General features: G+C 37.5%; 4 protein-coding genes and 1 pseudogene across 8 annotated transcripts in view; 3 read left to right on the top strand and 2 right to left on the bottom strand.

Moving 5' to 3' along the window:
- The first annotated feature begins 522 nt into the window (after positions 1-522).
- On the top strand, positions 523-2,337 carry LOC135689228 (uncharacterized). The gene has a single exon (XM_065206377.2). It carries the CDS (start codon positions 523-525, stop codon positions 2,335-2,337), a length of 1,815 nt encoding a protein of 604 aa, XP_065062449.2.
- Positions 2,338-2,685: 348 nt separating this feature from the next.
- Positions 2,686-4,176, bottom strand: LOC135689268 (uncharacterized). Its single transcript, XM_065206435.2, has one exon. The coding sequence runs from the start codon at positions 4,174-4,176 to the stop codon at positions 2,686-2,688; it is 1,491 nt and encodes a 496-aa protein (XP_065062507.1).
- Positions 4,177-6,690: 2,514 nt separating this feature from the next.
- Positions 6,691-9,964, top strand: LOC148959521 (uncharacterized; annotated as a pseudogene).
- A 137-nt stretch (positions 9,965-10,101) lies between these two features.
- LOC135689269 (nuclear inhibitor of protein phosphatase 1) lies at positions 10,102-18,167 on the top strand. 2 transcript variants are annotated; one of them, XM_065206436.2, is made up of 7 exons: positions 10,102-10,258; positions 14,334-14,394; positions 15,068-15,221; positions 16,085-16,305; positions 16,931-17,075; positions 17,232-17,299; positions 17,740-18,167. In XM_065206436.2, exons 1-7 carry the CDS (start codon positions 10,182-10,184, stop codon positions 18,076-18,078), a joined length of 1,065 nt encoding a protein of 354 aa, XP_065062508.1. In that variant the 5' UTR covers positions 10,102-10,181; the 3' UTR covers positions 18,079-18,167. The 2 variants fall into 2 exon arrangements, with proteins under 2 accessions (XP_065062508.1, XP_065062509.1); XM_065206437.2 differs by having other exon boundaries at positions 10,193-10,258; positions 14,323-14,394.
- A 681-nt stretch (positions 18,168-18,848) lies between these two features.
- LOC135689267 (uncharacterized) overlaps positions 18,849-25,243 on the bottom strand; it is a 39,328-nt gene continuing 32,933 nt past the window's right edge. For 3 of the 4 annotated variants that reach the window (XR_010516486.2, XR_010516485.2, XR_010516487.2), the window contains 2 exons: positions 24,394-24,539; positions 23,724-23,774 (listed from right to left, as the gene is read on the bottom strand). Coding sequence is in view for 1 of the 4 variants with exons in the window: in XM_065206434.2 (XP_065062506.1) it covers positions 19,171-19,258; positions 20,389-20,438; positions 21,098-21,147; positions 21,459-21,629; positions 21,942-22,170; positions 22,402-22,440; positions 22,815-22,859; positions 23,157-23,222; positions 23,724-23,774; positions 24,394-24,522 (918 nt within the window). In the remaining 3 variants the exon portion in view is untranslated. Of the gene's footprint in view, positions 19,259-20,388; positions 20,439-21,097; positions 21,148-21,458; positions 21,630-21,941; positions 22,171-22,401; positions 22,441-22,814; positions 22,860-23,156; positions 23,223-23,723; positions 23,775-24,393; positions 24,540-25,243 lie in introns of those variants that run through there. The other variant, XM_065206434.2, reaches the window with a different exon arrangement.

Raw genomic sequence — 25,243 nt, forward strand, 5'->3', positions numbered from 1 at the left:
GCTTGTTGGTGAATTTGATTGCATTGATTTACCTGAAGAAGTACTCCCTGTCATGAATCCTCAGCTCTTAAATGAGTGCATGAAAGTGCCCAAACGTTTTACGCTGCTGGAAAATATTTCTCACCCAGAATCTCTTCTTTTTATTTGTTTTCCGTTGATTGAGCAGTTTTATCTTCTTCCTTAAGAGAGCTATGAACACTAGCAGGTTCCTTTGCAATAATAATCTATGATTCAACGCACCTACCATTTTGTTTGATTCTGCTTGAATCTTACCGGCAAAAAATAATTTCACATGCGCGGCGCCATAAATGTTCAGCACGTGTCCTAATTCCGATGAATTGCGATTTGTGAGAACCGGGATGGTTTGGTAATAGACCTCTTTCCTGTTGTTGCCGCCATCTTTTTTCGCAATGCAATCTGGGATGTCTAGGGGGCAAACAAACCTTAGTTTTTTTACTACTACGAAAATAGCGTGTTTACTGCCGTCCTGTGACCGGTTTCTTCGATTATACCTCTCTAAAAATGGTTTTTACTGAAGAAGAATTGCGAGTTTGGAAGGTAGAAGATCTTAAGAAGTATCTGTCAGACAGAGGTGTGCCCTTGAATACTAAGAACTGCAGAAAACCACAGCTTATTGAAAAAGTTATTTTTGCTGAAAAGCTCGAACTTCCAACATTGCCTTCTCAAGCTGTTCGAGAATCTGAAATTGACCTCAACCGGAGCAAAATTTTATTCGTTGATGGCGTGCAGTTACCCTTTCCTGAGACAATTGGCTCCCACTGGCTCGAAGGAAGTGAATACTATCCTGACCTTACATTTGATGTTATCAAAAAATATGCAGAAGCAATGGAATCCTTGAAAGCCTCCAAGGAAGGACAGAACCTTCAGACATCTGGACATGTAAAGTCAGTGTTTTTTAATAGAATTACAGATTGTATTAAATATTGCTTTATAAAAGCGTTGGTTGTGCCTCAGACACGTATATCTGATGCTCCTTATACTGTTTGGGTTAGTCTACAGACAGATGCCTCTTCCATTTTGGCTAGTGAATGTGGATGCGTGGCTGGTTACAGTAACTCATGCAAGCATGTGTTTGCTTTGCTATATTACATCCTTGCAGAAGTTAGACTTGGCAACAACAGGTCTTGTACTGGCAAGAAACAGCAATGGAGTGTAAGAACATACAAGAAGAATGAGAAAATCCACGAGCCTAGTCAAATGCCTTCTGTTAAAATTTTGCATCATCATCCAGAAAATGATGACTGCATTCAAACCCCATCAAGAAGTGAATATGAGCCCCGTTCCATCCAAGATTTAAATGTTGCCTTTACCAAAGCTGACTGGGAAGCTGTTGCAGAGGCTACTGATGGAAAAGCAAGTGTTCTCCAATTTGTTAAAACAACAATGAAGAGTTCCTCAACAACCTCTTCCCAAACTGTTCTGCCCCCTTCTACATTGCCTGAGATTGCTTCTAAGTGTCAAGCTGATAGTTTTCATGCAGCATTGAAATTACACCGGTCTGCTGCTGAATTGAAAAGAATAAATGCAATCACTGCTGATCAAGCATCCTCAGAAAAATGGTTCCAGTATCGTCATGGTGTAATAACAGCATCTTCTGCACATGAAGTTTTGGTAAAAGTTGATGACAACCATCAAATTTTAAATTTATCATCATCCCAAAATCTATGTGCAAAAATTTGCATGTATAATCCTTCTGTTCATAGTGCATCATTAAACTGGGGGAAGAATAATGAAAAGTTTGCCTTCAAAAGGTACACCAGAAAGAACAGAACAAAGCACAAACACTTTTCAAGTAAAACTACTGGTTTGTTCATTTCTGAACAGTTGCCTTTTCTGGGAGCCAGCCCTGATGGAGTTATAAGCTGCAAATGCTGTGGATTCGGTGTTTTAGAAATAAAATGCCCATGGAAGAGCCGTGATTTAAATATTGCAGACTATCTCATGCAGCCAGAGTCATGCTTGTCAAAGAATGCTGATGAAATATTTTTGAAGCCTGCACATAAATACTACACACAAGTTCAACATCAGATGTTTGTCACTGGCGCAGAATATTGTGATTTTGAAGTTTTTTTGCCCAAAGAGTCATTGACTGTAAGAATTCCAAGAAATCCACAGTATGAAATAAAACAGGTTCCAAAACTTGTCCATTTTTTTAAAAGCATTGTGCTACCTGAGCTATTTTCAGGGACAATAGAAAATGTTGTTGCATGCAGAAATGTAATGAAAGGACTTTTGCGAAAGGTTGAAGATAGACTGGATAGTGAAGAAGCACAAAAGGAACTTCAAAAGTTAGACTCAAGATTATTACTAATATAACTAAACATATGCTTTAAGTTGTAGTTCTTTTCAGTTTTATTGGAGATAGGAGACTCGTTACTATTAGAATATATGATTATTATTATCTTATGCTTGCTGTAGTCACGTGTTACGTTATGTTGAAGCTTATTGGACAATGGACTCTTAGATAACTCGCTTACCACGCTGTTTTACTCTCGAATATGTTAGCCGTTGTATTAGGCCTGATTTTGTTCTATTAACGTTATATATTCATGTTTGTTCATATTCATGCCTGGTCACAGCTTCGGATAAATTTAACAGTTACAGTAAAACCCTGCATAGAAATAACTTCAAAACAAGCAATTAAGAACTACTTTAAACTTGAGGCTAGTCACGAGGCTGTCCTTTTACAAGTGGTGGCTGCAAATTGGTAATAGCAGCTGCAATTAACCAGACCTCATCAATTATATCTAACAAGGTTAGAGGTAAAGTATGATCCAGTAGTCTAAATTCCTTCAGTCTTCCCATAACACGCTCAATGTGAATTCTTGCTCTTGCAATTCGTTTACATTCAGATATTTCTGAGGGTGTAAACTGTCTTTTGCTTCGAACGAAGGGTGGCACTTTAACTTGCCTGGGAAGAAATATATCCTGAACTGTGAAACCCTTGTCAAACATAGCAATAAACCCAGGATGAAATTTCTGCACAACATTGGAGTCTTCTGTGATAAAACGATCTGAAGCAGAGCCAGAATAGGACCTTGACACAAAACTAATTGATCCTCCTTTTGTACAGAATATTAATTTCTTTTGGGTATTTCTGCTCTTATATGTGCTGTATGTTTGGTACTGAGCCTTGGAATTTGCAGGCTTTTGAATAACTTGTTCAGTGCAATCACCAATGCCTTCAACCTTGTTAAAGTCCCCAGAAAAGTGGGGGTGCTTGAATGCTAGAGTTTCTTCTGGTGTTGGCCAATAAATGAGTAGCTCCAGCTCTCGTGCCAACAACACAAAAAAGGTTGTACATATTTTTGATGCATGGCTAGCAGAAATTTTAAATCGAAAAGCAAGGTCTTCAATTGGAGGGTCCAGACGAATGCGCATCAGGGTTAAAAGAATTTCATCTTCCAGTTTGAGTTGGCGGGATGGTCCAGTCTTTTTTCTTGACAAAGGCTTTGATGGGCTGTGCTGGTAGTTCTTAACCTGGAATGAATTCTTGCCTTTAAAATAAGAGATCTTGCCATGCTTTGATCTGACACGATCCACAATGAACAAAAAAACTTTGGCAGTGGGGCAACCTGTATATAATTTTATGATGGGGTTGTTACCAGAAATAGAATCCCAAGACAATCGATGTGCACGACGTTCTTTGGAAGTGTCCAAGCCACTTTGAGGGATATCAACAGATTCATGAACAGGATGGTTATCAGCATTTTCTTCAGCAATGACTTCTGACACGTGAAAATTATCAATTTCTACAGTTTCACTGATGTTAACAGGTGTTGCTTCACTGTGTGTCGGCTTGAAAAGATCTGAACGATCCAGTCGCCTTCTTTTTGGTTGACTAGGCCCATCATACCCCTTTAAAAATAATGTAGGGTGCGGACAGGAATCTGTTGGCTTTCCGTATTGAAAGTGGTTGGAACATACCTTTGTTGATTTCCCAACTTTAAAAAGAGTTTTTTTGCCAGATGTTTTGTCGATAACCTCCCTGTTGACGAGCTTTGACCACGTACGGAAGAATTTCTCTTTGCATGACCAAAAACGAATGTGCTTGCATCCATCAAATGCTGAAATGTGTTCTTTAATTACATACTTGTCAGGATATCTGCGATCGTTATCACAGCCCCAAACAGCACAATGATCAGATTTACCCATAACGTCGAAGTAAAATAAGGAAAGCGAGCAAAATTTGAGTAAACTTTAACAAGTCTTGAAGCGAAGCACTTATTTACCTGCGGAGCAAGAAAACTGCAGTGCAGATTATTTGCCCCCTGGCAATCCCACAATGCATTGCGCGGAAAGATGATGGCCGCAACAGGAAAAAGGTCTATTCCGATCTAATTCCGACAAATGCGATTGGCGGTTTTCATACTTTTCAATGATCGCAATAATCAAATCCGAAGATATACGACAAAATACAGCAAAATACGATTTATGAAAACGAGCCTTAATTCTGGGTGACTATTTGGAATTGCACTCAGCATGATCATATCCAGTTGAGCAAACTCAGTGACAAAGGTTTCTTTGGACTGAGAGAGTGCCTGCACCACCAGCTGATATATATGGCATGTCACTTCCATATTTCCGTTCACAGTTCCAATTTTTCTGCGTTCTTTTCAAATTTCTCACTCCTTTTGCATGGTTCGATTGCTTCGCAGGTTTTGAGAAAATTTCATAACTTTTCCAAAAAATCCTTAAACCCCCATCTCGCCCAGCAACGGTCATCTTTCATTATTTCGTATTTGATAGTTCTGGGAAACTTCAACACAGTTTTTTCCACTAAATAAGCCGTAATCAAAATATTGGAGAAATCAAAAGTCTTTAGCTTGTTGGCATTAAAAGGTCATAAAAACACTGTCCTTGTTAACACTGCCTGCCATGTCTACCTTACGCTTCTGGCCAATCCCAGTGCTACAAACAAGAAAGAAATTGATATTTACTTATCAACATCATTTGGAGTCCATTTTGATTCAGGCATATAAAATTCATTAGTTGGTTTTCAGCAGCGCAAACAGGTTTGTTGTATGTTCTTCAGTTGCATGGTTTCTTTTTTTGCAATCTCTTTTACTAGTACCAGATAAGGCATTTGAAACTTTTCAGGCAACATGAGTGTATTTCAGTTTAAAGAAAAAAGGCTTTCAGCCATTCAAAAACAACATTCAAACTGAACAATATTCGTTTTTTGTACATTTCGCAGAATCTTCAAACATGCACAATCACAGTAATAGAAGCTCTGACGCATTCAATCAAACCTCGCATATGAACATGTAAAAATATACCATTGAATCCAGACTTTTTTAATATAGAGTTTATTGTTTCTACACCAGCGAGCGAGGTTTACTGATTCTTCTGCACCAGCGAGGTTTAACTGTTGAATCAATTCAACATCTGTAACATCTGGGCGTTGTAGGTGTGGTCTCATCCTCGTTCTGAGAGTGTTGCTAAGAAGTCCAGTCTCGATTGCATGCAGAAACCTGGACTGACACTGACTTGTATCATATTGTAATTTGCTCCCCTCCTGCTTTGATGCAAAAATTATCTTTTCCCGCAAATTTAGGGCACGTAGTAGAAAATTTCGAGGATCTTCTGTTGGTGACTGGGCCAAATTTGCGAGGCTAGCGTATAGCTCACTAGCATTTTTCTCTTGATAGTGGGCGCGAATAATTTTCATCAGAGTTTCCAACCCCATTTCTCGCATCACCTCTAAATAATCTTTAAGGGGTATTTCCAGCATTATGCATTTTATGAGCCCGTCAACCAATCCTTTTCGGAATAACCGCGCTCTTTGCCACTTTCCCCTTGTCTACTGAGGCTCAAATGGAAAAACTGTTCTTTTTGCCCCTGGGCCCCCACTGTCCCGAAAATTCTGAATTCCCTTTTTAGAATTGCTTGCAAGCCCCTGTATTTGTTTCAGATGTCGCCTGTCTATTCAATTCATTATCTATGTGAACGTCTCCCCCTGTCCTTATTTTGACAGCACTCAATTTATCAGTCAACGCTTCCATCTCTTTTTGTTGTTTTTCCTTTAACAGTGTTACTTCCTTCTCTAAATCCTGTCTAACGGAAGCCAATGTCTGTTGCTCATCTCCCCCGCTCGCAATTGCGCTCTTTACCTCAGTAATTTGTTTCAGAATATCCTTGAGAATTGCTGCCTTTTCTGTTTCTTTGCATTTCTCCGTTAGTTTTTCAATTTCCTCGAAAATCAATTTTACGGTTTCGAAACGGCTTTTGTCCAAAAAGGTCGACTCTGAGATTGTCCCCAATTTATCGCAAATTTCATGAAGTGTCTCCTTGCGCATCCCTGTCAGTAGACCATGACATTCCAATAATAAATCATCGTCCGATCAGTTAGTGCCATTTTGATACTACCAAAATACACGAAAACAGTCTCGACTATCCGTAATGGCACAACTTTAACGGGCCTAACGTAAACAAACGCAACTGAGAGATCGAGAAAGACACAAGAAAATCAGACTCAAGCCTCGTCAACAAAGCACAATAATCATCACAAAAGAAAAACAACAAATCTTGATACGATATTGCCAAATAATTGCATCATTTCAATTTCTGTTTTCTTCTGGGTGGCTTCTTCTTGAGAACATCAATTTTGTAAGAAAAAGTTGAAAAGATTTGCACTTACAGTTACTTGTCACGTCGTTGTCACCAGAAATGTGGCCCGGTTCGAGTGCAAATCAATTAGCTTCAAGTAATAAACACACAAAACACGAAATAGTTTTCCAACGCAAACCTTTATAAAAACCAAATACTCTTTACAACTACTCAACGTGATTCGAACAGTCCCTCTCTCTAACTAACTAAAAAGTCCTCTTGCCGGGGGTAAGTCAGTTCTTGTAATAATGGTTAAAAGGGGGGTCTTCGGAGAGGTCCTCACACTTCACATGCATGTTTGAAGCTTTCTACCTCACTTGAAGATTTTTGCAGAAACATTTATGCCCATTTTTCAAGATCCTCTCTGACACAAAAAGAACTTAAGCAATTTCAAGAGTTTGTTGAAGCCGAACCCCACATAATCCTGAGCTGTGGTCAAACCAGATAGCTGTCCCTGGAAAGTTGCATTTCAAGAATATTGGAGCAATGGGCTGCTTTACAGCTCTACTTTACAGATTTTATTGTAAATGGGAAAGATCCATCCTACACAACTGAGTCAATACTAACTGCATTACGTAACCCGTTTGTTGAAGCGCAGCTAGAATTTATGCAATACCAACTACACCGGCTCAACAACTTTAACACAATGTTTCAATCAACAGAATCAATGCTGCATCATCTTCGAGCAGAAGTTGTCAAACTGTTGAGAAGCATCATGCAAGATTTTTTGAAGTTAGAAGTCATAAGAGCAGGCGACCCTTTAACGATAGAGTTTGAAGACAAGTCAAAGCATGTTCCGCTGAAAGATGTCTATATCGGCATAAACGCTACCAGCACATTATCTTCATGCAGTGACATTCAGGGGCGAAACTTCACTATTTTCATTAGGGGGGTATGAAGCTTAGTTGCCCGACGAAAGGGCGTGGCATGCTTGATGAAAGGGCGTGTCCTACATGAACTTCATTTTTAGAGCACATCGCCTCAAGGGCTGAAATCATCGGGAAGCCCGAAAGAGGGTCTTTAGACTTAGGCTGTTTGTTTTAAGTCAAAAAATATGCCTCTAGTTTTTCTGGTGTTGGCTATAAACATTTGTTTCCGAAAAGCAAGCATTTGTAAGGCCTGTCTTTTCTATAAAAAAAAAGTCTTCTTCACTTTCTAAATCACCTAGCTATTAAGAGAGCAATTGAAAAAAGAGATTGAAGTAGGGTCTCAATTTTATCAAAGTGGAACACCAAAACACAGCTTGGGAATTTCGGAATTTAGAAACAGCTACGCAGATTACAATGTTTTAACAAAAAAGAGCTTCAGTTGCATTCTCTGAGTTTCATTTTCAATTTTCGGTTGCTCCGGATGCAATTTCAATATTTTTAGACACCCAAGCACAAAGTACGTATATCTAAATTCACCATAACAAAATCCCTCAAGCAAAGAAAAGTTTTTTATTGGAGGTATTTTACAGGTATACCTATCATCAAAGCTCAGTTTTCATGTTTTCGTAATCATGGATATTGTTCAGAAATAGAATAAACTCGAAAGATTTTTGCATTTCATATCTTAACTACAATTTCTTGATAAATTTTATATTATTTCCCGCTTGAACTGATTAAAACTTCCTGTTACTTGTTATGGGTTATTCAAATTTTTTAGTTAAAAAACTTTGGCGTCTGTATGACCATTTTCTAGCGAAGGGTGCAATACTTTCGACCCGTAAGTGTAAAACCTTCAAAGAATTTTGAGGCATAACTCCTTATGGATATGTATTGTTGTGAAGGAGCAGCACGTGGTTAATCCTTCACTCTTTCCTAGACCTCGAAGTTGCATTAGTCAGTTGTTCACGCCACGTTGTAATGAAAAGGTGTTCACGTTGGATCTTGTTTATTGTAAATAGTTTTATTATGTTCCTGTTGATGTTATGAAATGTTTAAAACCCAAATGATTTCTTCTTCAAATGTCCTGACCTAAATCTCTAAAACATGTATGATTTCATGAATGAAAGTTTCATACATTTGGAAAAGAAAATATTGATTGATTTTCTCAATAACTTATTCCGAGATGGTATATCCTCCATGCTTTGATTCATGATGCTTCTAAAACTGTCAGTGTTCTATGGGCTCCGAGGCAGGATGGAACGTTAGGGGGGGGGGGGGCTTTTCAAGGGAAAATTTAGAAATCACAACAAAAGATTTTGAAAAAAGCTCACTTGTTTTGCAAAAAGTAGGGGGGAGGGGTATGCACAGTATTCATTTCCTTCTCGCATCAAACACACTTTACTTTCCGTCTATACTTTTGCTGTCGATCAATACTTCAGACTTCATCTCGAGGCGAAGATAAACATGTGCGCGTTGAGCTCCAGACGAAAGCGCTGATCGGTGGACGGACGAAAGACAGAAATGTATATATGTTGCTGTTCCTTGCCTCGTTTCTGTTTTGTTTTCCCAACTGGGAGGAGATCGAAAAAAAGATGGGGGAAAAGACCATGAATTAAAAAACCAACCTAGGGCAAAAAGTAGCAATAAAAGTGCGACCTAAAGAAAATTTCCAGATTTGCCCGACAGATACGCCGGCAGCCATAAATTTGCCCGACAAAATCTGCTTTTTTGAAGATTGGGGGGTGCAGCACCCCCCATACCCCCCCAGTAGTTTCGCCCCTGGTGACATTGAGAATGCTTTGAAAGTGAGAAGTTCATGCCTTGCCTTCCTGATTGAGTTAGTCAAGCGAATCAGAAAGCGCTTTCAAGTCAACCAGCCAGTTTTCAGATTTGTAGAATTTTTACTGCCATCAAATGCTGTCCAATGCAAGCCTCCATTGCTTCAAGATGCATTCACCCTGATGCCGTTTTTAAGAACTGTAGCAGATAGTAGCTGTGCAGACTTGGAATGGAGGCAGCAAGCTTTGGAAGAGGGCGCCGATATTCTACCAAATCAAACCTCAACAGCTTTGTGGAAAAACCGACTTGAAGCTAAGATGCTTAATTGCGGTTACAAGTATCCAAACTAGAGAAAAGTGGTAGCAAGGCATTTTCATTACCTTTTTCAAATGCATCTGTTGAGCGTTTGTTCAGTTCTTTGAAGCTGGTAAAGACATCTTCAAGAAGCAGTTTGAAGCCCGAGACATTAGTTGGTTTAATGCACACCAATCAAAGCATGAAGGTAATGGTAATTCATACACACCAAATCAAGCTGGATGGTATGCTATTAGAACTGGTGCAGAAACTAAAAAGCAATGCGACAGCTAGTCAAGCGCATGAAATTGTTAGAAATTTTCTAAAATTGCCAAAAATTGACACTTTTACAGCAGTGCCAGCACTTGCATAGTAGATTTGTGTAGTTTTGTTATGTTTAATATCTTGTTATTTATTGTTTTGTTTTTATTTCTTAATTTGGAAAATTCCTTAAAAAATCCTCAAAAACATATATTCCTTAAAAATCTCCTTAAAAATATCCAAAATTCCTTAGTCTAAGGATAAATCCTTGAAAGCGAGTGCCCAGAAAAAGTGGACGTTTTACTCTGACTGGTGTTTCCCTGTGTACTGCCTACAAAGAAGTTAAAGATGGCGGACAAGAGGGGTGACCGCGGTTCGAAAAAGGAACAACCGCCACCGCCTCCAAAGTACGATCCACCGACATGGTAAGTGGTTTTGCTTCCTTTAAATGTTGCGAATGTCTTTAGAATCGAAATTTTATGCTCCACTTTATTTTTTAGCTACATATGAAGACTTGAGAACCCTTAGGCCCATCTACTGTTATTGGCATGTGCTTACCCACCGCCGAAAGCGTTTGCCTCCTTCACGGAAAGTTTCTCCATACGGGGTACACTTACGCGAAGCAAATGAAACTAAGCTTCACTCATAGAGACCGTAAGCTCTTTGTGTTGTGTCAAGCTGACAGTTATGGATAACCTCACGATATCCTTCAAAAACTGATGATGTTTTGACAAACCTCTTGTTTGCACGTGCAATAGGCTTTGGAAAAGGTGTTCATAATTTCAGCCAGATTTATTCATAAGTAGAAACTTTACTCAAACAGAGAGTTTATCATAATACATTCGTGAGTTTTAGATTTTTACCTCTCACACTTTGTCAAAGCAATCAGATCAGAGTGACCTGTTTTGTTTGTATAAAGACACCCAACTAGATACCATACAGGTATAATATGATTTATATTGCGTCCCTTAAATGCTATAATAGCATCTTAAACTGAATCATTTCCTGCAGCTTTTGCTTCAAGGTTTAAGCAAATTTTTGCCAATGGACAAGTAACAATCAGTGACTGTTTTCAAAACTAAACTTTAATCTGAAAGGATGATATGCATTATTCAAGGATTTCAAGAATACAACTCTTTGGAAAATGGGTTTTTTAATTTTTCAGTTTTTGCACTCCTAATTCTGACCTTTCATTTTTCCATTAACCGAAAGAAGATAAGTTACTAAAGAGTACCACAAGAAAACTTTGCACCAACTTCAACCTCTTACATTTGTTCAAGACATTTTATTCCATCAGATTTTACAGTCCCAAACACTGACACACCAATGGCTTTCAGGAGAAAACACCTCTCCAAAACTGCATTTCCTAATGTGGATATCAGAGGAAAGGGAGAATAAGTTAAAGGTTGTATTTCGAAAGGAAAAATTATGCATGGTGTATTCTAGCAAACAGAGTCAATCTTGGAAGCCTTTCTGCCTGGAAATGCAGACCAAGAGGTTTCTGGTGACTTAGTATGCCAGCAGCCACAATAAGCACATCTGAAATGCCTCAAATAAACAAGATTTTAGGACAAATAGATAAGATGGAGAAAAGCTGTTTTAGATTTAAAAATCTTGCAGCCATCAAAGTCAAGCAGTACACAGGGCTAGAGAAGCAAATCTTTGAGGCGGTGGTAGGAATGGTACAAAGATTCTCACCATTGAACTACTGGTCAGGAAAGCCGGTGACCTCAACCTGCATAGATGACCAACTCTTGATATTATTAATGGGACTGAAATTTGACTTGCCTTATTTTGATCTAGCAAGAAGGTACACAGTCAGTCAGAACACAATTCAAAATATTGTGATGACCTTTTTGCATGCTCTACATGAAATATTTTTTGAGGCGATGATGGGCTCTTTACAATCTCAACAAAAAATAGGTGCAGCTAACCAGAAACATTGGGAGATTTAGCAAACTTCAGAGTCATACTTGACTGTACATAGCTCAAAATAGAGGCACCAAGAGAAGACTCAACAGCTTGCAATGCAATACTTGACAGCAAAGCATCTTATTGGTGTTTCTCCAAATTGTGCCATAACATTCATTAGCAAAGGTTTCCTAGTAGCACAAGTGATAAAATTGTAACTCAACAATCAAACATCATATCACACATAAATGATGGTGATTTGATTTTTGCAGGCAAGGGCTTTTTGATTCATGACTTGCTGCAAAAAAACATTTTTCTTAAGCTGCCTGCATTCCTTTGTGGTAAAACGCAATTCAAAAAAGAAGAAACTGTCTTTTCTAGAAAAAATTGCAGGGTTTAGAATTTATGTGCAAGGTGCTTTTCAAAGACTTAGGAGCTACAAAATATTAGATCATATCAACACACAATTAGGACCTTTTATTGATAGAGTTACTCAAGTTTGTGCTGTTCTTGTAGATTTCAAGTCACCAATTATAGCAAAGGTTTTTGAAATTTTTACTAAATCAGTTTTATCTAAGACAGAAGAACATAAATAAAAGGCATAATAACTAAGCAACTTTGCAAAACAAATCATGTCCATATCTAGCATTTTTTATCTCAACCTTATTCCCTGACTTGATCATTCTACCATTCTTGATAAGTAAGAAGTAGATATACAATTGCATATTGGTGAAAACATTTTAGAAGCAACATTCTGGAAATTTTGTTTTTGAACAATGCTAAATTTGTCATATAAATCAGTATTTGTATCATTATAAGATTGATATTTAGAACACATGTGAAAGGGAAAGAATAAATATCTTTCTTCAATATGTGTTTTACAATGGTAACCAAAACAGAGTAAACATATTTCATGCAAGTAAGAAATTTAGATTTTGAGGGCCCAGGGGTTAGATCAGACTTCAGGTAAATTTAACAAAGCATAGTTTTGGGCATGTTTTAAATTTGATCTGCTATTTTCTGAACAAATAAGAAGGTAACATAAGTTTTTAAAGAAATTTCAAGGCCAAAAGGTTTAAACAAATATTGTCATTGTTCCTTTCTCTTTATTATTATTTATTTGTGACCTCAATGGAAAGTAAGACATTTAGGTAATCCAAAAAGTTCTAAATTCTCTAAAGTTTATAGTTGAAAAGTATAAGAATTCATCATTACTGCCTCCGAACTTCAAAAACCAGATATTGTCAAAACTAAAGGATAAGATGAAAGAATTAATCTAATTTAAAGAATAAACATTGGATAGAAAAACACAAGTCTGCTTAAAATACTTATCAGGCATACTATAAATTTGAGCACAATGCACAAAAAAATAATGTCTTTTTCCTCTTTGTTATCAATTCAATCTGAAGAATTTCTTCAATTGTATTATTTCTGAATTTCAAATGGGTATTTATTTCTAAAACCCCCCTGCTCATTCTGATCAGCAGCAAATTCAATAATTCCATCAGAGCTGCTACCAAGAAATCCACATGGAAAATATAAAGACCTGCAGGTTTTACCTTGTTGCCTGTCTTTTGGATATACTCTTTTATTGCCTGTGCCTCATGCATTTGCCCCCGCATAATTGCATCCTTTGTTCCCAGTGAATACTCTCCTTTAAGTTTTTTACATAAAGAAGGAGGGTATGAAGCATCGTATGTATCATATCTTTGACTTGTCTTTAACACCTCTCCAAAGTTTCTAGTCTGCAAAACTGACCCCAAAAAGTTTTGTTGCTTTGCTGTTTTACTTGCAAGCCAGGAAATCTGTTCTTTGGACACCTTGCAATTTTCAATAAACACAGCTTTATCTAAAAAGAACATATTCAAAATTCAAATATCATAAATTAGGCAAAGTGCATCTGGGTCATTCATTTTCAAATCACGTTATGGTCCTGACATCCACTGTAACAGACAATATCTCTCTCTCTCTCTCTCTCTCTCTCTATCTCTCTCTCTCTCTCTCTCTCTCTCTCTCTCTCTCTCTCTCTCTCTCTCTCTCTCTCTCTCTCTCTCTCTCTCTCTCTCTCTCTCTCTCTCTCGCTCTCTATGCAGTTAAATGGTAGTTTAACTTTGCAGTTAAAAATGGTAGCCATGAATCTTATACTAAATGCCAAAATTATCTTGTCTATACCAATGGCTTGTGTAAACACATTTTATTTATTGTATTAAGCTATCTTAGATTAACAGCTTTTGATGGTTAAAGCATATTTTAAATACATTGTTGTTTTTTCAGCTACTAAACTAAGCATCGTCATCTACATTTCATTTTTCACATAATAATTTCTCTTTAACATAAAAGCTAGTTTTTGAAAAAAAGTGAGAGAAAATCGTTTTATTTCATATCTGAACCACAAATTTATTGATGAACTAACCGGAATGCAGAATGCATATTCCTGCTCTCTGCAAGGTATATTCTGGCAATATGAAAATGAAGAATCCATATCTTTCTATACTTGTGAATCTTCTAATTTTTGTACCAGCAAAATAAAAAACTGTTTGAGGTGCTTATTTTTATGCGGGCAACTGATCTTTATCAGTTACATTGCAGGGTAGGCAAGCCTCCTGCAGGTATGCATCTGGATGTTTCAAAAAATGACAAACTTGTCGAGGTGGGTAAATTTAAATGTCCCTTTTCACTATAGATTAAAATAATTGAGTCATGGCAAAAGGACATCCACTGCAGTTGGTTCTTGGCCTTTTGGTAAGGCCCATGAAGTTTATATGATTTAGTGGCCATTGTTTGAAACATTTATGGCACCTGTTTTCAAAATCAGTACAAGGCAACTTTTTGATCAGTCTCAAGTCTGCAAATGGCAATGCAATACGAATTATTTAACTTTTTTATGTTGTGCCCACTTCTTTTACCTTGAGTCAGTGCTTTTAAATAACATTGAAAAGTAAAAAACCAGTTAAGAAGTAATGAAAGTGCTTTGTTTTTAATTAAGGCAGACAGAAACTGTCCTTTTTTGTTTTGAAAATCTCTTGTACTGTAAGTGTCCTCCCTTTTTATCAACGAATACTTCAGTATATATCAAAAACCTCCCCAGTTTCACACAAACTTTTGCATTTCATAGGTACTAAAAATTACCTTTGCTCTGAAATCAATATTAATATTATGCAGGAGGACACTTGTGGTGCCTTGAATTGTTACAATAAATTCTAGTTTATTGTTGATATCACATGCATTTTTCAAATACTTAATCAATAAGTGATGGCTTTAAAGTGTACTTTAATCCTTTCCACTGCTCAACTCTAATCCTTTCAACTGTTTCTTCTTTCTAGAAATTAATTATCGATGGCAAAGATTACTTCTTGTTTGGCCGACTGAGGGATCATGTTGATTTCCCGCTAGACCACGCATCCTGTTCTCGTGTACACGCCGCACTTGTGTTCCATCGCCATCTCAAGCGAATGTTTATAATTGATCTTGGAAGCAGTAAGTTATTCAGATTACCTTGAGCTACCGCTTTCATGACACATCAAGACTATCACAGATTCAATAAAGCTATACATTACTTTTACAGCCAATACATTTTGCAAAACAGGAATAAAAAGAAGTCTCCTAGGGTGTCGGATTGATTTGCTTTGCAGTTTAAATTTGACAAACATAAAGTCATGTCCTTTTCACACGTGAAAGAACCTTATAAAGTTGACCTAGAAAGTGGAAAGGAGCATTTTATTATATTTCTGTTTTTTTCTGTTTGGGGATCATTGGCTGATAATAACATAACCAAAGCGGTAATTTGAATATGGCGCAGAGAATTGATATCAGACCCCTTGTTTATGTTGGACAGTAGCCCACCATAACGTGTGCTATTTTTATATGCAACGTTTTGTGCGGGAGCCCGCCTTGTTCACTCTATATCATATCACCTTGATTCAGTGAGTCTAAAAGAGCACATGTCAGCTAAAGAGTAAATCTTTCTCATTTTTCTTTTCTATTAAAGTGGGTGCGACTTTCTCAGTGGCTTCAAAGCTATTACGATTTTCACACCATAAGGTTTTTTGGCTATTTTAGAAAACTCACAGTCAGGACTGTTTTCCGTTTGTATTGTGAATTTCAAACCTATCATTCCTCTAAGTCCCCCTTTAATGTTGAAGGATTCCTTGACTAACGATCAGCCTTTGAGAATCGTTTAGTTCTTTATATTCTTTATATTCATAAAAGTGCTGGTTGCTAACCTCTCTAGTATCATCCCAAAGAAAATGATTTTTGGACGATTGAAATATTCAGTGTTTTGGTCTGGCCCCCTGTGGATTCCCCTGTCAGTTTACGAGTTCTCTTTGATTTCCTTTTAGCACATGGCACCTTCGTTGGGTCAATACGTGTTGACCCTCATAAACCAGTGCAGGTTCTTGTTGATTCTACTTTAGCTTTCGGTGCTTCTACGCGAAGGTTTACTTTGCGAGAAAGGCCTAATGCCCAGGTAGCAGGATTAGATTCGCTTAAAGACAAAGATGATAAAGACAAGACAGTTCATTCTTTGCTAGGATTGCCAGAAGAAGATACTGCACTCGATGTAAGTAGGCCATTTTATCGTGCATCATTTTCTTGTCTTTCCCATCTATTTCTCTTGTCCTCGGCGTTGTTGCTTGTGTCTGCACTTTCCTCCTCTCTTCTTCCATTCAACACCCTCCCTAACCTCTCTTCTCCTTCATTGCACTATATCTCTCTTTTTTCCCTTTTCTACCCAAAAAATCCTTCCTGCCTTTTTCTTCTTTTCCCTTTCCCTTTCTCTGTCATTTGCTTTCTTTTTTCTTTTCTTACCCTAGTGCTCTTCTTTATTTTCACTTATCTCTTTTCTCACTTAATTCCTACCCGATTGCCTTTCTTTTCTTTCATTTCTTATTCCATTATTATCTTTCTCTGTTTCTCCAATTCTTTTCTTCCCTTTTTGTACTACCTTTTGTTATCGATTCCTATCTCTTGCTGTCCTCTGCTTTTTATTCCTTTCCTTGTAATACTTTTTCCCTTTACCTTCCCCTTTTCCATACTTTTCTGTGTGTCTTTTTTTTCTCCTACTTAGTCTTTTTATCTCCTGTGTTATCTAACTCATTGTTATGTAGTGTCATCAAACCTCAGATTTCTTTCCAAGGAAAGTTTTATAGTATAAGTCAAATCGCAGCTTCTTCGTACGATTTCAGGACCTCACGGAATATAACACAGCGCAGAACAGGCGACACGCAGTTGTTAATGACGACGTTTCAAACATAGTAACTCCAAAAAAGCGTCGAAGATCATCTACCATCCATGTTATCTTTAAAGACGGAGAAGAAATTATCAACCCAGGTAAGTTGACTTTTTTTGTAAAATGTGATCTACTTGACATTCTCTCCAGGCACCAATTCAATCTTTCAGTTTCTCAAAATATTTGAGCTGATCTTACTGTATTTTGCCTTTTCCTCATGCAAGACTTTGTAAATAGTAAAATGATTGTTTTTGCAGAGGACATCGATCCAACTGTTGGTCGATTCCGCAACCTTGTACAGACTGAAATGGTAGTACCAACAAAAGTAAGTAATGTTTTATGGTACAGTTCTTGTTTATATTCTATTTTACTCGTTTCTGTAAGATATCTGTAGAATTAAGATGAGTGCGGACATTAATGTTATCTCTATGCGGACATTTTAGAAATGAAACTGAAACTGAAAAACTGAAAATGAGTGTGAAAGCTGGAATGTTTTTTTTGTAAGGTTCATTAGGATTGCTGTCATCTTAGATTTTTCTGATTAAGAAAATTAGTATCAAAAATCTGGATTTTTCCCAAAAATTTAGGCTTGAATGAAGATTTCAAGGAGATCGTGTTTGTTCCTCATATTTTTGTCCACTTACTACATTTTTAATTGCGACTCCACTACCATAAAAGTCGGTTTTTTATCATAATTGACGTCACATGCGAACTCTCATTATCTGCCCTTATGAGAAATGACAAATCTTTCTTTCCCTTCCGTAGAAAATCAAATTCAGCCCTGCCCAGTCCATGACCGAGTCAATTACAAAACGAATGCAAAGTTTCTCGTACGCTCCAGACCTCTACGCGGATATCCCCTCAAGCCACGAGGAGAACCACGCGGCTGGCGCAATGGCGGGAAAAATTTCGATCACGTCAGCGCCAGACGTTGTGTCTCCGAAAGAAAAGGTGAACCCTATTGGACCAGTAGTTGTAGATACAACCATAGTGCCACAAGCACCAGAGGACACGCGCCAAGACATTTCTGAACCTAGAAAAAAGAAATACGCCAAAGAGGCTTGGCCTGGAAAACGACCTGGACCAAATCTTCTCAGCGTTTAGTAGATATTTGTTATAGTATTTTGTAGGTTGGTACATGAGATATGTTACATATTTTAACAGCAGTTTCGTTCATTTGGAATTGGGATGAACTATTGCCTCTCCTTAGTACATTTTGTTTTCTTTAGTATCATATTTGTTTTCAGTTCTATCCCATTCTGGTTTATCCTATTAAAATGATGGAGGGCCGTTTTAAAATTAGCTGAACATTCAAATTCTACAAAGTTCACTTTTTTGTTCCTACCTTAAAGCATTGAAATAATGAAAACTTAGAGTTAAACCTTCAAATGGAACTGTTTATGGCCAATATAGTTAGAAGAGAAGATTTCTCCTTTTAACATTTGCCATGCTCTTTCGCACAAATAAGTCTTTATACTCCAGCTATTTGGTTAGAGGTTAGAGGTGTAGCAAGCTGCCAAATGCTTTTTTACTCAATTGCAACAACTAATTCCCGACATGTGAATGGCAATGTTAGGCTTTCAGTACAGTCGTTTGCATAGTCGGTCATTCGTCGAAAGGATAATATCTTTTTAAACCTAGAGTGTAACACAAACTGCCAGCTGTTGTATACTCTGAAGTAATTTTAAAGTCTTTGTGACGAGGCCTGTCCGTAATAGCCAGTGGTGTAGATTCTGCCGAATAGCCTAAAAGGCAACAAATAGGGAAGAACATCCTCCTTGGCTAGGCTATTTAAATATGCCATCGTTGTAATTTATGACCCGGTTCCTTTTCGTACCGTTACCTATGGCTCAAAAAGTATGGAGTTTTGTAGAAGAAGAAGAAACCATTCAAAAAGCCAGGACATAAACTTGTTAAGTTTCTTCGTTATGCGGAGGTTAAAATATTTTTAACTTTAAAGATGAAGTTGATCTTTTACTCGGTTACAGTTCACGTTTCCCTAAACAACACTGAATATACAGAAGTTATTGTCTTAGAAGTTAATTATTTCCTTCCTCTGAGAAAGCATCATGATTTAATTTTTGCGATGTAGAAAGTCGTGCATGAGCAAGCTTGAGACATTGTTTATTCCCAAGGTGAGAAAATTCAAGCATCAAAGGTAAGCAATGCATTGTATTTCATGCCATATTTGGTCATTTATGACAAATCTTTCGCGTGTTTGATCCTCAAGCCGATTGTTTTCCAATACTCCATTTTCTGATAGAGAGAATCATCTTCTTCGACACTGGAAAGTATTAAGAAAGTTTTAAACATTGAAGTGAATAACGAAGTTTCAATTAATACTTTGCTATTTCAAGATAACAGAAAATGCAAACATAACGTAATATTCCAAAGTTTTATCCAAGATTGCTCGAGGTATAATGTGTAGGAAACATAGCATTAGATATCTGGCATTAATATCAACACAAATTGGATTATCCGATAGGCCCTTCTTTCTGACGAATTTGTGGCAGATAACCTCTCTGGATTGATCAAACGAAAACAAACTGGTTTCAAGACCAAATATTTTTAACCCTCTCTTTAGAAATGGAAAATTGTTGAAGCAAAGCAAAGCGCGTTTGCCACTTAGCTGCACAGTTTCTTGATATTATTTAGTTACAAGATGTTCCTGTGTCGATTGAAACTAACTGGCAAGTACAACTCCTTGAAAAAATTTTGTTAACAATGCCAGCAGAAATTTGTGGATGACCTATTTTTATGAACATATTTCAAACATAAATGAATCCCACGTGCCTTGCCATGATTGTTTTTTCTTGTCACCTCAAATGTATCATGAGATACTTGGATCGCTGTGGATCGTTAACGATCGCTGGTGTGTTTCCATTAATTTCGTTTACGATCTTCATGGATTGTTCACGATCGCTGGTGTGTTTCTATTAATTTTTCAAGATCATTCACGATCTTTATGGATCGTTCACGATCGCTGAGGATCGCTGGGCATTTGAACCGCTGTTTCCATATGATCGTTACAAAACTTCAGCGATCCTCAGCGATCCTCAGCGATCCTTAGCGATCCTCAGCGATCCTCAGCGATCATATGGAAACCAGGCTTTGTACTTTTTTATTTGAAGAATGTGTCTGTTCAAATAGCATGCTTTGAGGGATTTGTACCTTTGTCTAGACCATTCAACACACAGGTAGGTTGGTTTTATCCAATCAAATCATAGAAATGCTCATGTCAGGATTTCACCCGTATTCTTTACGACATTGCCTGCAACTTGAATATATATATAGCCGCTGCCTTAAATCATATCAGCATCCCTATCTAACATTTTAACACACGATAACTGCAGGACAACGCTTTCCTTTGCTTCAGGCCTTGTTAATATTTAGTTGCTCTTGTGCTGTACTTACGATCTTTTGATGCTGTTTGATTCACTGCTTTTGCCACCATCGCCTGATCCCTATGAAGGACACAAATATTACAGATCCAACGTGTTTGTATAACTTCTGGGTATACATAGGCAAAGTCTACCTCATACAACGCAGGTTCGAACACACGTAGACACTTTGTTTATACTAAACATAACACTCATGACCATGACCAGCATGAGTCGTGAACTAACTAACTAACTAAGATCAACTATCGCAATACATAAAGCACGTTAACAGCAAACGATTATAGAGCCTTTAATGATATAAAATATTGAGTTGCATTACAGTTGTCAATCTTGAAAATGGCCAGACTAGATATAGTGACACGACATTTTCTTGTTTGTTCTCTTATCGTTTATTAAAAGAGGCTCAGCAACCAAACCCTACACTTGCTACAACTTCATTCCTCCAATTTATCATTTACTTTTTATCTTGCCCCATGTGTTTACCGAACTCCTGGCTGCCGGTAACTGCTTCGTATCATTGCTATTTTTCTATAGTGTCATAAAACTATTGCATTTCCAATTAAGCTCTGCTGAAAAAAATTCATTTTGAGTTTACTGCAAACGGATTCATTCATCGACCATACAAGATTGTAGGCTTATCTTTTTAAGCGATAGATTCACAAATAAAAACATATCATATTTATTCTTATAATTTGTATGCTTTCAAATAAGTATTTCGGTACCTCATTTCCAGATTTATCTCCCTTTCCTCCGGACCCTTTACTGCTTTTTCCTGAAAAAAAGCATTTTTCTAAAATTAAAGATGCTTGACAAAAATTCTCAGCGGTCTTTTGTACTGAAATATGAAATGTAACAAACTGCAATTGCTAATTCATTGAAACTTGTTGCCTAACCAAAGTCAGTTTCACTGATATTTTCAAATGCTTTACGCAACGAGTGTTGAGCCTAACCAGGTTTCTCCATATCGAACCAATTTCTATTTTTTTATGTGCCATTTTTACCCATCCCTTATTACTTTTTTCAAGTGAATCAACATCACCGTCAATAAAACGGCCAATACTAAGAAACTCTTTCACCACACACCTCCGTCTCCTCCCTTTTGGCTTCCTTCCTTCTTGGATCCTTCTTGTTTCCCTCCAGTTGATTTATTCTCTTTCTCGGTAGGTTTTTCACTTCCGCTATTTTTATTTCCTGTGTTTTTGTTTCCATCTTCTTTCTTTGTGTCGCCTTTCTTTTCCAAGTTGTCAATATTTCCTTTCAACAAAAATGGGTCACAAATTAAGGAGAGAATCCGAATATGATCAAATAGGTAAAAATTATGATTACCGTAGAATGTCCACACAGCAGTTTTCAACTTTAACTTGATGTTTCTATTCGGTTGGCGCTACATTGCTGGAATTTCCAGATTGCCTCCACTTCAACAGTTATCAATTGAATGCATTTTTGATTAATAAAAATGAGACTGTTTACATTCTACCAATATTAGTCATCTTATCGGTCCTAGTTTTTCCAGTGTTTGCTGGCCCACACCATACAAGGCAGTTCATAAATTTTATTATAATGTACCTGCGCCTCCGCCGCCACCACCTCCTCCTCCTCCACCGCCACCTGCTCCGCCTCCACCACCACCTCCGAATCCGGCTCCTCCTCCAACACCACCTCCGCCACCTCCTCCTCCGCCACTGTCAGGCGCCGCCGGCAAACTACCACCGGTCATTCCAGCCCCTCCTTCACTGGCATATCTTTCCAGTGCTGTTATACGTGCTACAAGTGGCATGATGTTGAGAAAATCGCACTGCAAATGAAAGAAAATATCCGTAGGCAATATTGGGATAAACCCCTGCAAATTTGACAGCTAAATGTCGGGGATATCATTCAACAGGCAGTTGATGCGACGTTTGAGTATCTAGGCATTTGCATACAGGACATTGCAACGCGAACATCAGCCATATATTGATAGTTATAAAGTTGCTTATAGCAAAATTATCACTGCTGTTTTGCATTGTATATTTTATGTGTTGTTTACCTCGCTAGCAGGACATGGCCCAGGATCGCCGGCTGGTCCCTAGAAAAGAATGTAATGCAAGAATTAAAAACGGACCCCTTTAGTCTTTTTATATTATGGTTAAAATGGTAAGTACTGGTGTCCAAAAGAATATTAAGATGTTGAAAGGCCTTGGAACAGTATCGCCAATAATTTCTTGATCGACATCAAGAGCTTCCCATTCAAATTGTAACTTAAGACTGGACGCTGAGACAAAATCATTCTCTGAAACAAATGTTTAGATTCTTCTTCTTAGGAAATTTTACGATTAATTCTTTTTGGGTAAATTTATCGAAGATATCCTCTCTGTATTTCACACAAACAAATTTTGATGACGGTTGATGAAGAAATTTGAACAAAATGAAAGGCAAAATGAAAATGAATGAAAAAGATACCGCTACTCCGGGTGCTCCTGGTGGCCCAGCTGGACCTGGAGGTCCCTGTTAAGAGAAAGCATTTTTGTAAGTTTCTAACATTGCAGAAGCATTCAAATTTTTATTTCAGAATCCTTCAGACTAAGATTGAAGATTAGCAATCTACCAAACTTGCCAAAGCATAAGCTGCAGTAGCATTAAGCTAAGGTCTGTTTCAGCTGGCATCTTTATTTGTTGAATGTAGTTGGTGTTTCTAAAGAGACTATAGGCAATCAAACACGCGATATATTTTACACAATTAAATACTCTGTGCATGCTGTACCAGATCTTTAAGACAACTGTTTCTCTAAGAAGACCACTTACACATGGTCCATCTTTGCCATCAACTCCATCTCTTCCTTTCATCTTTATTTGCATTGCGTCACCAAGCTGAAAAATGTCAAATAAAACCAGTTAACGCAATTTGCTTGACATCTTACCAGACATTCGGAGTTCATCTCTGATGAACAGCTTATCAATACAACGAAGTGTCCTCTGATTTTCTTGTTAAAAACGTGAGGAAATAAGATATTCCTCCGATTCAGTAATTTGGTCGTCACTCCGATGTCTGAAACATTCCTGCGATCATTCAATGAACATTGACACTTTTAGTGTAAAAGCTAATTTCATTAACAAACAGAACTTCAAAGATCGTTTTTCTCAACACTTGTTATAGCTTGAATAAACGAAGAGAGTAGAGACCTATAAAATAATCACCCACGTATAACTACATAAACAACAAACCACAATACCTGCATGAATAAAAATCTGCGAAAAATTCTATGCAATAAGATTCTTCTCTTCATTGTCGTTAATCATTGTCAAGCTCATTCAGAGCCCATTTGATTCAATTTTTGCTGGTTAATGATTAGGCTAGCAGAAGAAACTTACTATACTTTGTGGTGCTGCTTCAATATTGAATTTCTTTATCTTCTCCATACCCTGAAAATGTAACAAGATGTGTAGTTTGAAATTTCTACACCAAGTTTCAATAATATAACAATACTTGCCTCCAAAGACCGAGATACAATACTTGCCTCCAAAGCCCTGATAAATCAGTGTAACAACAGCCATATTTTATAAAATGAGATTATTTTACTTATGCAACTTAAGCCAAGCCCCTCCCCAGCCCCCCGGTATCTCAGTCCTTGCTTGCCTCAGTGAAAAAGCGATATGGTACCCAGTTAGTGAGCTGGATGAAAATCTCCCTTTGTAGATATGGCTGCCATGCAATTTAGGTTCTCCCAATAACTTTGCTTCAAGCTTTTACTACGCACTCCCCCCCCCTCCCCCTCCCTTGCTATCAAATTAAGAAATTAGAAATCATAAAATTTGGTACATAGGGGTTTCTGTAAATTTGGTATATTATCAGCTACAACTTCCATACCTACTGTAGTGTTGTATAGGGTTTTATGATACACCAGTTATGTCTTCATGCTGTTCTTGGGAGTTGAATTGTAAGTAAAAAGGAGATTCTCAAGATTGATGCCTGTAATTTGCTCTTCCAAGCAAAGAGCTGACCCTTATGACGTCGTCAATAATGCAATTATGTTTGACAAACCTTGCGATGGCTCTTCTTATGCCATTTGGTTGCTCCGTCATCGGCATGTGCCCGGTGCTTCTTCGTGTTGTGATGTCTAGCCATGGCTAGACCGAGCAACAAACTCAGTATTATAAATACGAACCTCATTTTATCACGCTTTCTTCCTAAGGATTAAGAAATAATACTGAGACACCCTTTGTACAAATAGGACAGCGGAGCATGACTTCAAGAAGAAAATTATCTAGTTTCCTTTTTACAAGTACCCTGTGGTGGAGAAAAGGTTGAAGGTGCAATTGTCTTTAATAGTACGCATTAAATTACCAAGCAGCTTCACCTTCCATATCTCTTTGCATGGTGGAAGATTTATACCCATAAAATATGATTTATCCTAACTTATTTGAAAACCTTTTTTGGTCGTGTTTGTAAAAGAATTTGCCCGACAAAAAATTTCAATAAGACCTTTCCTAGCTGCTTTGGGTTGGTTGATTCCAACTTTCCTTTACACATCTTCAGACATTAATTGTTAAACGTTAGAATGAAATTCCTCCAAATTATCAAAAAAGATTGTTACGTCGACATCATTTCGACAGTTGCTACCAAGGATAGTTTCTAAGAAAAAGATGCAAGAAAACAGAGTATCTAGAAAGTTATCGCAAGCATTTTCTATCAATACCCACATTGCAAATAATCTCGCTATATAGAAGAGTACATTCTCTCCCTTTTCCTTGTTGACGTGCCCGCGGAAATGATTCAAAGTTAAAATTGATTATGGTAACAAAATTGTCATCCTTTTTGTAATTTGACTTGTTTAGTCATGCAATGACAAGAACTTTTCTCTAGAACACTCCTAAAAACAGAGCTCTTCTGA

This window comes from Rhopilema esculentum, chromosome 9 (assembly GCF_057945365.1).
Source record: "Rhopilema esculentum isolate cy_ngs chromosome 9, ASM5794536v1, whole genome shotgun sequence".
Taxonomy (NCBI): Eukaryota; Metazoa; Cnidaria; class Scyphozoa; order Rhizostomeae; family Rhizostomatidae; genus Rhopilema; species Rhopilema esculentum.

Coding starts and splice junctions, on each gene's coding strand:
- LOC135689228 (XM_065206377.2), top strand. CDS start 523: ATGGTTTTTACTGAAGAAGAATTGCGAGTTTGGAAGGTAGAAGATCTT.
- LOC135689268 (XM_065206435.2), bottom strand. CDS start 4,176: ATGGGTAAATCTGATCATTGTGCTGTTTGGGGCTGTGATAACGATCGC.
- LOC135689269 (XM_065206436.2), top strand. CDS start 10,182: ATGGCGGACAAGAGGGGTGACCGCGGTTCGAAAAAGGAACAACCGCCA. Junction 14,395..15,067: donor AAAATGACAAACTTGTCGAG/GTGGGTAAATTT, acceptor TCTTCTTTCTAG/AAATTAATTATCGATGGCAA. Junction 17,076..17,231: donor AGAAGAAATTATCAACCCAG/GTAAGTTGACTT, acceptor TTGTTTTTGCAG/AGGACATCGATCCAACTGTT.